The sequence below is a fragment of the Corapipo altera genome, unplaced genomic scaffold, assembly GCF_003945725.1.
Source record: "Corapipo altera isolate COAL_440 unplaced genomic scaffold, ASM394572v1 67, whole genome shotgun sequence".
Lineage (NCBI taxonomy): Eukaryota > Metazoa > Chordata > Aves > Passeriformes > Pipridae > Corapipo > Corapipo altera.
This window is the reverse complement of record NW_020884906.1, coordinates 7,736,894-7,751,700: the sequence shown is the minus strand read 5'-3', so window position 1 is coordinate 7,751,700 and position 14,807 is coordinate 7,736,894. Positions and strand designations below refer to the sequence as shown.

General features: G+C 57.0%; 1 protein-coding gene and 1 long non-coding RNA gene across 4 annotated transcripts; both read right to left on the bottom strand.

The window, feature by feature from the left end:
• Nucleotides 1-3,416: 3,416 nt before the first annotated feature.
• Nucleotides 3,417-5,911, bottom strand: LOC113951357. 2 transcript variants are annotated; one of them, XR_003529118.1, is made up of 4 exons: nucleotides 5,820-5,911; nucleotides 5,534-5,709; nucleotides 4,692-4,824; nucleotides 3,417-3,496 (listed from the first exon to the last, which is right to left on the bottom strand). It is a non-coding gene; the product is annotated as an uncharacterized LOC113951357 (long non-coding RNA). The 2 variants fall into 2 exon arrangements; XR_003529117.1 differs by having other exon boundaries at nucleotides 5,534-5,901.
• Nucleotides 5,912-11,280: 5,369 nt separating this feature from the next.
• Nucleotides 11,281-14,104, bottom strand: CRYBB2 (crystallin beta B2). Of its 2 annotated transcripts, none has more exons than XM_027652261.1 (5): nucleotides 14,046-14,104; nucleotides 13,231-13,349; nucleotides 12,224-12,398; nucleotides 11,701-11,843; nucleotides 11,281-11,585 (listed from the first exon to the last, which is right to left on the bottom strand). In XM_027652261.1, exons 1-5 carry the CDS (start codon nucleotides 14,100-14,102, stop codon nucleotides 11,417-11,419), a joined length of 663 nt encoding a protein of 220 aa, XP_027508062.1. In that variant the 5' UTR covers nucleotides 14,103-14,104; the 3' UTR covers nucleotides 11,281-11,416. The 2 variants fall into 2 exon arrangements, with proteins under 2 accessions (XP_027508062.1, XP_027508063.1); XM_027652262.1 differs by having other exon boundaries at nucleotides 11,307-11,585; nucleotides 12,266-12,398; nucleotides 14,046-14,099.
• Nucleotides 14,105-14,807: the final 703 nt, after the last annotated feature.

Here is a 14,807-nt window from a genome sequence, read left to right as displayed (position 1 = left end):
GTCACTGAGATGAGCATTTTTTAATTACAGAGTGGAATCAAGTGGAAGCCAAAACAAGTAGAACAGGCAGTGCCAGCCTCCTCCTTTGCAGGGAAGTTCAACTCCCCAAGTGCAAGACTGCAGTTTTCTTTAGCCTGTGTTGTATCCCAGGCCATGTTTGTGCTGTTCTTTTGTGTTGTTTTATGCCACCTGTGTTGGTTTTGGTGTTTGCGTGTGTTTATAAACAGTGCTTTATGCCTGCCTTGGGATTCCCCCAGGTAAAGGAAACCCAGAGTTAATCGATGCCAGGGTTAGCAGAGGTCAGAATACGATACACTCTGAATGCATTTAAGTATCTCCTGACATTTCTGTGGATGGTGATTGATACTGCTCAATCAGTTTAAGCCTGTCTTGAGGCCTGGCTGGGCTGGAGTGCCAGGGTTCATGTGCAACCACTTCAGAGCCAAGAAACCAACCTCCCCTTGCTGCTCCTTCCTTCCAAGGAGCGAGTTCCTCCTATCATCTGTATAAGATTTAAATGTTTACTTATGCCCTGCTCTGCTTCACAGGATGACAGTTGATGTTACAGAGAGTAATGAGGTTATCATACATTTATTAGTGCATCCTACATTAACACCATCCCATCCAGATAATGGTGCAACATGTTACACCAGGACAGAGGCACATCCATCCTGCTGCCCTCCTTGTGACCAATCCTATATCAAATAAGATCCCTGCTCTATGCATGGTTGATGCCAATAACATACCTCGAGGGGAATGTAGACATAGAAGATTATTAAATTCTACTTTTTAGTACTATTTTTACTAATATTTATAATGTATTTCCCAAAATGCTCATAGGTTGGGATTAACAGCATTAAGGAGTGTTTATCTCAGTTCCCTCCATGGGATACTGCTGTCTACAGAGAGAGCAAGTTCCTTGCTCTTCCCTGGCAGCACCAGGGGAAGATAGTTTATCAGTGATGGATCCCAACTGGACCAGACTCTGTGGGTTGTTTATAGCCAAGCAGAAAGGTTATGTTTTGATGTTTCCTCCACTTCTGGCAGCATTGTCTGGGGTGGCTGAATTAAGGGAAGAGGGCAGAACCCCTTTCACCACACTCCCCAGTGTTCCAAATCAGCTCCCAAGTGCAGGGTTACCTGGAGGGGAAGCAGCTCCTGCTTAACGAGGTTGTGTGAGGATTCATTAGGCAGCAACGGTGAAGAGCCCAGAGGCACTTCTCAGTAGGAGAGGAGTAAATACAAACTATTCCTGGAAAAAGTGGGGCAATGCTATCCCTCCTCAGGCCCCCACGTCCCCCCCATCCCTCCCTGCAGCAGTCAGCCTCACCCCCACTGCGCTCAGCCGAGTGGACACGATGGAGAGGGATGGTGTTAGCCCCACATCCCAAGGAAACAGCCTCACTGTCCCCTTTACCTGTCAAATTCTCTGCTTTGCCATGCCCTGGGGGGGGCTTTGGCCCCTCTCCTCCCACAGTCCATGCCAATCCCACAGGCATTCCTCTGCAGCATCCGCACCCAGGCTGGGGTTGCATCCCATCTCCTTAATGCTGCGCTAATAAGCAGTGAGAGGCAATGTGGAAAACAAATAGAGTAATTAATGGCCATTTCTGCTGCTGCTTTTAGTCACTGTCTATTCCAGAAGGAGCAGTTTTACAGAAGAAGCCTCTGCCCTCGCAGTGCCCTTGCATTAGGCACCCTAATTCTCCAGAGGAGGGGAGTTCCACAGCTTTAGCCTCCTGGAAAAACATGGGGGCTCCTCTGCATCTCTATAGATTCCTCCAGCTTTCTCCTGAATACTCTTAACAAAGGTACTTCAGCCACCTCAGAAAGGTAAAGCCTCGGTGTAGCTTATCGTCATCACGTTCCTTTTTGCAAATAGCTGACATGATGAGGAGGTTGGGTTTTAATTAGGAAACAAGTGGTAATTCAATTCTCAAAAATATTATTCACCATCAAACATTCATACTGGCATAGTCAGACTAGCAGTAATAATGTCCTCTGGGGGCAGAGATAAGAGCAGAGTTGAAAGTCGTGCAACGTCTATAAAGTCTTGCATGAGAAAACACAGGCACGAGAGGTCTCGGGCCCCCACTTGCAATTGCATCACACTATTGTAATAAAAATATCTTTCAGACATTTTCCTCTGCACATTTTCTTACCCTGACATGCCACATAGCCATGTCCTGGTGCTACCTCCCTCCTCAGTCCGTGCCTTGCCAGCTGCAGCCTGGAAGTCTCGGCTGTGACCCCTTCAAAGCACACACAGGGATGTTACTAAAACTGAGTGTGGTGACGAAACACTTTCCCCTCCCACCACGCACACATCTAAATAAAGAAGCATCACCCTCTCACCTGGCCAGTGCAAGCTTCAAAAACACAGGAGCAGCATGTGGATGAGCCAGGTACAGTAGGCAGTGACCCTTCACAGACCACCCTCCTGGGTCACAGGGCCCCTTCCTTGCATCCCCCAGCTCAGGACTGACACATCTTCAAGAACTCCACAAACAAAAACAACAAAGTGTGTTGTTACAAATTAAAACAAATAAACTCAAAGAGAACAGGAACAGCAAATGTCTCAAAGCCCTAAAAAAAAAATCAAAGTGTTCCCGTTCATCACTGTGGGATGTCAGTGGGCACTGAAGGAGCATTTTCCCTGCACAGATTGATCAGACAAACAGATGTCAAGAGGGACCCATTGAGCATTTGCTGTTCCACAGGCTGGCTTGAATGTAACTCGATTAAGGGGGAAAAAATCAATAATTGCCTAATTTAGCTATAAATTTTGATGGACAGAAGCAGAAAACCCAACAACTGTGCAGATATTGAAATGGCAGAAGGTAATTCAGATTCTGTCACAGTGTCCATGGAAGGTAAATCGTGCAGTGCTGAAAACGAGAGCCCTGCTCTCCCGGGATTTTCACTGCCCATCACAGAAGTGGATCAGGACATGGTCAGCTCTGGGATAGTGCAGGGCTCGTTCTGGCAGGGGAGGTGCCAAACCCACCACGGTGGGAGCGGGTCAGAAGCTGGAGGGTGTGGGACTGAAATTCCCCTAGAGCGCCAGCGAGGCTGCCTGCGGGAAACCTTCAAAATCTGCTCCTTGGAAACAAGTCTGTTATGTGGTAAATGCTTTCTAGTTATTTCTCTTCCCTGGCTTTTTGTGCTCAGTCTGTTTACACGCAAATTGGCATTTGCTGCCCTGGCTGATCATTCACCTGGATCCAGTCTCACCCGTCTGGTCTCTGTGCTGGCTCTGGGCACCTGATGTCTCCACAGATGAGGGCTGTGTCACTGGAAGGGGCACCACAGACTGCTTCTCCACCTCAGGCGCCCGGTTCCAGGGCACCCAGGTGCTGTGGGTCCAGCCCTCACCCAGGGAAACCCCACCAGAAACATGGGAATGTGCTGCCAGCTTGAGATGAAAATGGCGTGGAGTTTATTTGGACTTCTGTCACATCAAAAGGGCCCTTGTTTGAATTCTTCTGCCTTTAGCCTGGAGAAGAAGAAGGGGAAAGATTGGCTCCTATTAATAGCCTCGCATCCCACAAGATCCGAGCCTCATAAGAAGCCATGAAAGACTGCGGCATCTGATTCCCTGAATAAATAAGGTAATTTAGGAAGAAGTGTGTGCTCAGCAGCCTTCATTACTGCCTGCTCGAGTTCAGTGGGAGATGACAGTGACAACTCATTTTGCTGTCCCAAGGTCCCAGAGGAGCTGTGCTGCACCCGAGAGCCACCAGCACAGGCAAGGGTACTGCCTCCCCCCCAGAATTCCTGATGCTGCAGCTAACACCCCCAGGACTGTCACAGAGGGAGTGGAAAGAGCACCCCAGCAAGGTGATGGGCCAGCAAAGCTGGGACACAGCTCCTGCAGGAATGCCAAGGGACGGGAGCTGGTGACAGGGCAAGGCGATTCTCAGGAAAGCATCTGCATCAGGAAGGAGCCAGCAGGGAGCAGGAGTGTGGTGGAGCTCTGGTCCTGCATCCCCAGGGACTGAGGGGGCAAAGCCACCAGGGACACCCCTCCCACAGGGAAGGGCCAGGGCCTGGCCACGGCAGGGATAGCTGCTGCCCATCTGCAGGCCCCTGGCATCATCCCACACCAGAAGTTTTCTCCTGGGGACTGTGGGGTGTGCAGAGGGGTGTCCCACTGTGCCAGCTGTGGGGACACCGGCCACAGGCACCAGCCTGAGATTATCCAGGGTGCAGGGAGGGGTCTGACCCCAGTCCGCAACGCACGTCCTGGCGACACTCAGATTTATGCCAGCTTTCCCTTAAGCAGATTTTCGGGCTCTAAGTGTCAAGTTTAATCCCAACACCAAAGGGTCGTGTGGCAGCCGGTGCCTCAGCTGCGTCATCACCCCACACGCAGATGCTGGGACTGGGCTGCCCTTTGCATGTCAGGCTTGAGGTCACCAGGGCCACCAGTTGTGCCATCCCTAGGGTTCTGGATCTGCCCTTGTGCCAGCACCCAAATCCATGGCTGTCTGGTCTGGAGTGAGGCTGGGGGAAAGGTCGTGGGGGAAAGGAGCCCGTGGTCACTGTGGAGCAGAGCCGTGCTCCCGTTGCACAGGGAAACAGCAGAACAGAAGGATCTGCAGGATCATAACCCATCCTATCTGCAGTCCCATATGCCAAACAATTAATCTTCTCTCTCAGTGCCCTTGTAAAGCACACCAGTAAATTACCTTCATTTCACAGCTGAGGGAACGTGGTTCCAGTGAGGCCACTCCCCGAGGCGCATGGGAGTGGCCACGGGGCTGTCCATGAGTGGGTCAGTGGGCACGTCCACCCGGGTGGCTGCAGGTCCCCCAGGACAGCCTGCTCGGGGGAACAGGGACAATGCACAGAGAGATTTACACATCAAAAAGCACAGTCAATAAACCCTCAGTGACCTCAAAAGCATCTTTCTGCTAAAATGCATTCCCATGGATTTAGCATCTGCAACTCAGCTTGACCCTGGGGGCTTGGAAGAGGCACCTCCAATGGAAGGGAGTAGCAGATCCCCTAGAAGCAACATACATTCCATAAGGGAATCAGAGCAAATTCAGGCACCAAAATGCCGTTACTGTGGGAAGGGAATGGCAGCGTGTGGATGGCAGCAGCCACCCTCCCTGCAGGAGCAGAGCCATTGTCCTTCGGAGCCCAGGTCGGTGCCCCGAGGGATGGTAACGGTTAAAGTGCCCCATTTCTCATTCCACACGGCCTCTACCTTTGGAGCTCATCTGGGCAGATAATGGACTTTGCTTTCTGACTTAATCTGCTGTAAATCTCTCCCGTAATTGCTTATCATCCGGAAACCTGGAGAGAGCCAGGACAGACATTCCCCCTGTGCGATACAGCCATCCTCTCTCTCCCTGTCCTCATCCTGCTGCCAGCCTGTGCCCAGAGCACTCAGAAAACCTAGAGTGTCCAGCAAACCCAGACTCCCCAGAGCACCCAGTACATCCAGCACACCAGAACACCCAATGCACACAGAGCATCGGAGCACCCAGTATGCCCAGTACACCCAGTGAACCCCTGCACCCACTCGCCTCCCCGTGAGACACATCCAAAATCTGCAGCGGCATGGACGGCAGTGAGGAAGCTCTCCATGGGAACTGAGGTGGCAGCTGTCCCGTTCAGCCCTCAAAATGAAAGGGCTCTGTGATGGGTACCCCCATCACAGTACCCCAGCTTCTTCCACCCCTGAGGGAGCCGAGGGCTCTGTTGGGAAGGCAGCGCACACAGTTACGGGTGTAGGTCAGGGGCTCGCAGCACCCAAACCCCTCACAGCACAGAGGCTGCCTGGGCTCTGACCGGGGGCACAAGCCCACCTCAGGAATTTGGTGCTGGTGGGGGCTACAGAGTCTTTGAGTTCAAAGCCCCTCTTACAGCAGCTGTGAGCGGCATTTTGTGCTTGGGCTGGCGAAGGAGCAATCCCGTCCTGCAGGGGAAGACGTCACACGCAGAGAAGGTTGCTAAGCGAGCAGGTCCCTCCTCATGATGCACGACTTCATTACGCGGCTCCCTAAATGGATGCTACACACCAATGACATTTGCCTTAGAGCACATGAAGTCCCAAAATAGCGGGCGGCTCTCCGCGTTATTGGTTTGGTTTCCTGAAGAATGTCCCTATTGTCTGCGGGGCTGCGGTGCCCCATGGCTGGTAGAACTCTTGGGTGGGGTGGTAGGAGGGATGGGAACCCCCAAACCAGCCGAGCTGTGCCCAGGGTGCGAGCAATGGGGGATCCCAGGGTGGCCCCATGTGCAGGAAGGGGCGGGTGGGCTGCACGCTGTGAGCAGGGGCCGTGGGGTATGATGCAGGTCTCTCTCTTGCTCTGATCATTTTTCTCTCCCTACCTTGAGCATCTTTCCTGATGCTTTGCTCAGGGTTTTTCTGTAGGCCTCGTGTTATGAGCAGAGGACACAGCCTGAGGGGAAGAACCTTGTGCTGCTGCTCAAAGGGATGCTCCAGACACAGCCCCGCTCCTGCAGCCTCCCACCACCACTGGACCCCAAAGCTCTGCCAAAGGGACCAAATCCAGCTCACTACACACCTTCCAACATGTACAGAGGTGACAGGCACTGTATTATACCCAGGAACCCAGGTAAGGCCGCTTTTCCTGTCCTGCAGCCACAGCCACAGTGGCAGCAGTGAGGACCAGAGGGACCAGCTGCTCACGTAGCCATTTCATCTAAAATTGCTTAAACTCAGCTCAGGCTGTCTTTTTAGTTGAACTGAACAGCGCAGAGAGAAGGTCTGGCACCAGTACATAAGGTACAAGTAAAAAAGAAACATGTCCATATTGAAGAGACAAATTTGCTTTTCCTTTTTTCCCCGATTTCCTAAGAACATCCATGGCCGCTGATCTGCGCAGCACTGCCCTAATCCGGTGATATATTTTAATCCCATTACGTTGCCATGCTCTCGCTCACAGCCCGCCTGGACCAGGAGGAACAGATGTTTCCTAATTGGCACTTGTGCTGCCCAGGGGTTTCCAGCAGGGACAATATTCCTTTGACACTGACAGCGAGTCCCTGCTGCTGGCTTTACAGCCTCAAAGGATTTCACGGCTGCTCCTGTTCCACTGCCCCACCTCGAGCTGCTGTTCTCCATCCCGTGGCACCGGCGGTGACCCCGGCCGGGTGTGTGGGCTCGGTGGAGGGGTCACGCCGTCACCGGTGACCATTGCTGAGGGTTAATTACCGGCTGCGGCGGGACAAGGAAGCAATCGGGGCTGCCCTGGCCTCTCGCCCGGAGGGAAAGGCAACATTTGCTTTTTTCCATGTATTTGGGGAAAGGCGTCGGATGTGAAGCCCCGTCCCACAGCACCCAGGCGGCTGCGGCCACTGTGCCGGGGGCCGGGGGCTGCCCAGCTCCTCACCCTCACCGCGGCTGACTCGTTATTTCCAGCACATCCCTTTGGCTTTTCATCTTATTGAAGCGTTTTGGTTTTGTCCTGTTCCACCATCGAGGGCCAGTGGTGATGTGTGGGGCCGCAGCGTCGCTGTCCTGGCCGCCTGTAATCCCCTGATCCACGTTAATCCCATTATGTCTCCACGCGGCTGTTTCCAATTCTGGCCTTTGAAGAAGTGATGTTTCTTAATTAGTTTTTCAACTGGACGGGATTTCTTTTACTGTCTGAAAGGAGCTGTAGAGCTTTCATTCCTTCCTTTTTCTCCCTCGTTGCACTGATGTTAGGAACAAAAACAGAGAGCAGAAAGCAAATGGGAGCCTGGCATTCCGGAAGAGAGCATCCATCAGCCCTGGCCGCAGAGCCCAGGGACCACGAGGGGATCATTTGTTTTACCAGTTGCTGGACAGGGTTGGTGCTGCCTCTGCTCATAACCCAGAGCTCTCCCCCGCTGCCCTGCACGGCCCCTGTGAGGCGGGCGAAGCCGCACTCTGGGCTGGCACTGGCCCAGCGATGCCAGAGGGTCCTGAGCCAGCGCCCAGCAGCCACCAGTCCCGGCTGATTCCCTTTCCACTGCTAATCCTGGGGTTTGGCTGCAGCATTCACAGCCCGAAATGGAAAAATTTCCTGACCCTCCCCACTCCCCATTCACATCTGAGTGTTAAAACTGGTGGCTATAAGCAGAGGTTCTGCTCGTGGCACGGTGCCAGTTCCTGGTGCCCCCCCCCAGCCCCTCCATCCTCCCCTGGCCACCGGCGGAGACCCACTGCCCAGCAGGTCCTCCCTGCCCAGCAGAGCCGCTCACTTGCAGCACCTGCTTTTTCTCCCCAGATGTTTTCTCTAATCAGAAAAGAGGGAAACGAGGTGCAGCAGCAATGGGGAGCTCAGCATCCTGCTCGGCCCTGCTCCTGCCTGTTCCTGGGGACAGCCAGAGCTCTGTGTCCCCCGCTGAAGCTCCTCTCTCCCCGGATATTTCACTCCTGCCTCAGCTCTTGCATTAATCAGAGCAGAGATTAGTTTTCAACATGCCAAAGCTGAGCATCGATAAATCACAATTCTGCCCTGAAAACCACAAGGCTTTAATAATACATGCTGGGTTCCTGCTTGGTTTTCCTTCCTTCCTTAAGCCTTTAGTGTCTGTGGCTGTGTCTGTGCGTGAAGGCACAAACAGGAGGCTGGAGGCTCAATTTAATGTAAAGAAGAAAAAAACTGAAGCTCAGAACCTCATGTAATCACGTGGCTCCAGAAGCTGGAGGATTAAACATAACAATAATTTCCACATAAAAATCCATGAAACCCGCAGTAAAGCCCTCACAGCTGGCAGGGCACATTCAGTACACAAAGTAACCAGGCTGCAGGTGAGATCAAGCTGCTCCCACTGTGCCTAAGAATAAGCATTTCATATTTTTTACAACTGTTGATTTTTAGCCCATGATTCCCCAACCTGGGGTGTCTCTAGGCGGGATTTCCTGGGCTGCTGCCGGCAAAAGCAAAGCAAAGCCAGTGGAAGCCCACATCTTCATCTCCTCATTGCCTTTGCCTCCTCCTTGCCAGCCAGGCCACCCCGCGTGAGCCACGGTCCCCACCGAGGCACCTTCCAAGGACAGACAACAGGTGATGCTGAAGTTGGATAAGAAAATAGGAAGGAAAAGGCACCTCAACCTCGGATGTGATTTAGCCAGGGTTGGCATTATTTTTACCTTCACATTAATTACTCCATGGCAAATCGCTGCTCTTCCCCTGCAGGCAGGCCCTCGCTCTGCTGGGGATTCACCTGCCGTGGGTCCCGGGGGTCCCACTGCCCGACCCAGCCACCGTGGGTAGCGGAGGAACCGGCCATCCGGGAGGCTGGAACCAGCACGACCAGTGGCGATGAGGTCTGAGCCTCCCCATCCTATTTGCTGGGTGAAAAAATCCTTTCACTAGCCTGGAGAACAGCTTTCGCTCTGCCGACTACTGGCACGGCGGCAAAACCACCCACCCGCCACAGCGCCGTGGGACCGCCGAAATATCACAGCCCCGGCGCCGGCAGCGAGGGGCGATGGCCAGGGGGAGGGAAGGGACAGGGACACCGGCTGGGGGGGCCGGGGGCTCCGAGCTGCTGAGGCGGGGTAGCAGTGAGCCAGATGGCAGCTCTGCAGCGTGCGTGGGATGGAGGCGATCTTCTGCTTTTGAATAAAATTTAAAAAAAAAAAATAAATTTCCAGCATATTTTCCCCAGAGCCAGGGACGGAAAAACCCTCCTCGGCAGAGCTAAAGCTGCCTCGAGGTGACCCGAGGGCACCCACCTGGGTGCACCCAGCCACCAGATGAGGAATTTCCCCCCCCCCCCCCCCCGCCAGGCCCCATATGACCTCCCTGGGCTTATTCACATTTTCCACTTCTGCTTTCAGTACTTTTCCCCCAGGACCCCCCACCCTGCTCGCAGCCGGGCTCCGTGTTCCCGCAGAGACTGCCCTGGTCCCCGGCTGCCAGGTTGGACGGAGCTTGGGGCAACCTGGACTAGTGGAAGATGACCCTGCCCATGGCAGGCGGTGGAACGAGACGAGCTTTAAAGTCCCCTCCAATCCAAACCCATCTGGAATTCCATGGCTGGGAATCTGTGATTCCTGGGGGGGGTCCCTCCTCCCCACCTCGCTGCTGGTTTCCGCAGTTTGCTTCCCCAGAAGCCGCCGTTTCCCACCAACACGCAGCCTCAGGCAGAGCTCTCCCCTCAGCAGCACCGCGGGGAGTCTGTCGCTGCTGCCGCTAAAACCCCGTTTTTCAGCATCAATGTTCACGTCTGCGATGATCCTGAATTCCCCCCGTGGAAGGAAAGGCACAGCTTTCGGCAGGGAAGCGGCGCGGCGGCTGCCAAAGCCCGCCTCGCCGAGGAGCTGACATTTCACAGCAGCGTTTGGCGAGTGGTGAACTGGGCTGGTCGCCCGCGGGCTCGCTCATCCGGATCACAGGGAAAAGCCTCTGGAATGCGGAGGTTTAAGGGAGCAAACCCCCCCTCCGCCGGGGCGGCTGGGCGTGGGAGCTGTTGAGGGTGATGTTGTGCATCTGTGACTCCCTGGGGTTCCCAGTTTTGCTGGTTTTCACACCAAAGCAGCGGAACCAGGCGCTGCGGTGCACGAGAGAGGAGAGCGGCAGGAGGCACGCAATGCCCGGGGTGCCCCGGTCAGGTTTCCATCACCTGTGCAGCCCCGGCCCCCTGTTGCCCACACACAGCTGCAGTGACACACAGCGGCTGCCACGGCCACATCCTGCTGCCGGAGGGGACCGAGCCCGGCCACCTCCGCCACCACCTCCGGCACCTGCCCCTGCCACCCCACGGAGCCCTCGGACAAGCAAGTGCGGCTGCCTTCCTCCACTTCCTTTGCTCGACTTAAGACACGATAATTAAATCATCCTTTAGCTCCGTGACTGCTAAATTAAAGCATTATTCCTAATTAAAGCTTCCAGTGCCTAATAACTAAAGCAATTATTTGACTCGGAGGTGCTCTGACCGAGAGGGCAAACGCTCCCCCTCGCAACCGTCGTGGCATCCTCCCAGTCACCGCGGTGCTCCTTGGACACCTTTGCCGGCCGCAGCAGGATGCGACCCCCACCCCTGGTTGTGCACCCCGGGACAGGGCTGAGTCCCGGAGCCACCGCGCGGGGGCCAGACCCCCCGGTCTGCAGGGGGCGAGCACCTCCCGTCCCTCCCGCTGAGCCCCAGGTCACCTCCCTTTCCCCGGGCACTTTGGTGGGCCGGCAGCGACGGTGGCACTGAGAGCATCGAGGGTGCGGAGACGGGCCCCCCTCCCCACCCAGGAGCACGGGGTCAGGAAAGGCACCGCAACACCGGGGGTCCCTTTGCAGCCCCGAGAATGAAGGGGCAGAGCTGGGACTTTGAAATTCCAAGCTTTATTGAGTTGCTTCGGCAGCGCGTGCATCACACGGGGGGAGGCGGGAGGCGAGGCCGCGGGGGCACAGCGGCGGCCGGGGGAACGCTTGGTCCGCTCCCCGCACCCCGGCACGGGCCGGGGGCTCTAGTTGGTGGGGTGGTAAGCGCCACGCTGGTGCCACTGCATGTCCCGGATGCGCCTGACCGACTGGATCTGGGGGTGCTGAGCGCCGAAATCTGAGCTGTCCTTGTAGTCCCCCTTTTCAAACAGGTACTGGTAGCCCCGGTAGCCAGGGTACTGGTATCCCACCCACCTGCCAAGGCAAGCAGGGGGGTCACACACACGCTGAACATTGCCCGGCACGGCACGGCCGGGGCTGTCCAGCCCTGGCATCGCCCGGGACCCCCCCCCCCGGCCCCGGTACTCACGTGCCGCTCTGCACCCGCACGGATGAGACCTTCTCCTGGTAGCCGTGTGCGTGGAAGCTGGGCACATCGTCGTCTATGATTTCGATCTTCTTGCCCGTGAAGCTGGGGTTTTCATACAGCACGATCTTGTGCTCCTGGCTGTCCTGCAGCCGGGAGAGCAGAGACGGGGGTCAGCGGCTGCCGGCCCCCGGGACTGGGCAGGGGGGGCAGAGCCCAGGGCTATGGGGAAACCGAGGCCAGGGCCGGCACCATGTGCCGCCGCTCCCACCGATGCCGGGGGTGCTCCGCATCCCTCCATCCAGCTCAGAGAGCCGGCACCTGCGCGGGCACTGCCAGACTTACCAGCAGACGTCCTCCGCTCTGGGGTCACCTGCCAGTGCCCCCGTCCCCGCGCCCCCTCCGACCCCCCCCACGGCTCCCCGGGCCCCGAGGGCTGGGGCGAGGGTGCGCAGGAGGGGGTGCCCCTCCGCCCGCGGGGCTGGGGAGGGCGGGAGAAGGCTGGGGAAGACTTCTGGCTGCAGACCTTGGTCTGGCGGGTGGGTAGTGGCTGTCTGGGTGCTCTCACCACTTTGATGGGTCTCAGGGAAGTGATGCTGTCGCTTCTCCGGCTGTTGGTCCAGGAGTCCCAGCGGGGGTACTCCCCCTTCTCAAACACAAACTGCTCCCCTTTGCAGCTTGCCTGCTCGTAGCCCACCCAGCTGGAAGAGAGCAGGGGACGCGCTTCAGATGGGGCAGCGGGGCGGGGACCGGCGCCTGGCACAGACCCTGGCGAGCGCCCCGGGGCTGAGCCCCCAGCCACGTCCCCTGATCCCTGTTGGAAACGGAAAGGAGCACCGCGGTGCCCGGGAGGTGCCAGGGGGGAGCAGGCAGGGCTGTGATGTCTCCAGCCATCCCACATGTCTCTGCTGGCAGCGGAACTACAGGACTTTCCAGAGTGGATGCTCTGATGTGGTGGCCACACATCCATGGTCCCTGGGGACCCACAGAAGAACGGGATCACCCACGTGTTCCAGATGGGGCTGGGCTCCTACCAGGGTGCTCTGCAGCTGCCCTGTTGTACCTGGGAGCAGTGCTGCCGGCTGCAGGGCACAGGCAGGGAACCCCCCAGGTGCTTTCCAGGGGTTCCCCCTTGCCCAAAGCCCATGGCCTGGGGAGCACATGCAGGTTTAGCAGGTGGGGAGAGGGCACCGAGGGTGTGCCAGTCTCGCCTGTCCCTGTACGCGAAGGAAAGGAAACCAAGCTGGGAGTAACATCACGATCTGTGCCCATGCCCACACTTATCTGGTCCCCCTGCCACTGAACAGGGTTGGGGGATACCAGCCTGTCCAGGGGACTCTGTCACCCACTGTCACCCCCTGCTCACCTACTGGCACTGGGTACCCACTGGGGTGAGCTGGGTGAGCAGCTCAGTGATGTTTGCCACATGAAACCCTGGGTACGACACAGGTGCCAGCAGCAGGGAGATCCCTCCTCCCCCAGCCCCTGCCTCCCTCCCACATCCCCCCGTGGTCCCCAGCCCCCCACACGTACGGTCCGGAGTGCACCAGGATGGAGCCCACTTTGTCCACGCCGGCTTCCTTCAGGTTGGGGCAGGCCCCGCTGAGCTCATGGCAGCGGCCCTGGAAGTTCTCCTGCTCGAAGATGGCAATCTGGAAGAAAGCAGCACCTCAGAGAAGGGGTCACCCCCACCCCTGCCACCGCTGCAGGGGGCACACACTTTCTCAGGCCACCAGGTCAGCACGTTTGCTGCAGCCCAGACATCATACTGCCCCCCCAAACTGCATTCCAGAGGCTTTTAAGGAGCCTGCAAGCACAAGCACACGCTCCCATCCTTCTGAGGATGCAGCTCTCACTCCTGAACGTCCACGAGTCCCTGCTGGCACCATCCCAGTGCCCCGGTGCCTGTGGCAGAGGGATGCCCATGGTCACACTGAGGGATCCAGGCTGTGGCTGGAGAACCATGGCTAGTGGAGGGACAGAGCGAGCCAGACACCCGGAACACACTGGGATGGCTCAAGGGCAGCCCCAGCGCCGCCAGCTCAGCACAGATCTCAGGGAGCAGCGGGCAGGGGGCAGATCTGCTGCATCTGCGGGGGGGGATCAACAGTTGATCCATTCCCACTCACTCCACCTGCACTGGGGCTGTGAGATGACAGAAAAATCCCATTCCCCATCCCCTAGTCCCACTGCAAACAGCTCAGCACCTCAGCCAGACACACTTTGCACCAGCCAGGAGTGCTGGGGGTGCTGGTGAGGGGCATATCGTGGCTGCTCAGCTGCTTCCAGGGGTGTTCCAGGGGATGGTTTGGACCCCCAGTGAGGGGGCCGGGAAGTCTCACACTGACCTTGGAGCTGGCTTGCTGCTGCTTGGAGGCTGGCATTTGGTGCTCGGAAGCCATCATCAGCTGGGTTGTCTGCTGCCTTGGGAGGGAAACTCTGCAGGTTAAAATCTGTCACTGGGGAGGCACCAGGAACTGTGCTCAGAGCCCCATGTCCGTGCCCTGCAGTTTGCCCAGGGAGGAGGGGTGTTGGGGCCAGGGCTCATGGCAGGATGGGCTCAGGCTGGGGTTGCCAGGGACAGTCCCTGCTTAGGGATGCTCAGAACCCCAAACCTCCCCAGGCTCATGGCAGAGCTCAGGCAATAGTCCTTGGGAGTTGCCCAAGGTCTCCAGCCCAGAGGAGTGCAGGGAACTGTGAGCCCACGGCATTCCCAAGTCATTCCCAGAAGAGCCCAGCTCCTGCAGTTGAGGCTTTTCCCGCTGTCCCTGCCCAGTGACCAGCTGAGAGCCCCTGTCCCACACGGGTGCCTGAAGGGGTGATGGGGACAAGCACTGGGGCTCCCTACACCAAACCTGGCCCAGGTCTGCAGGACCCTTTGCTGAGCCCTCCTGGCTCTGCTTGGCACTGTCATCCTTTAGAAGGACCCTTGTCCTCAAGCCCAACGGGACATTCAGGATCTGAGCAGCTCCAGAACTGGTGAAAACGGCTCACTCCCGACAAAAAGAAACGGAGCCGCGGCTGGGTGGTGACCTCCTGATATCCTGCTTTGGGCTGCAGGGACGGGACTGTCCCCCGGCTCAGCCCCTGCGTGCCTGCACCCCGCGGGC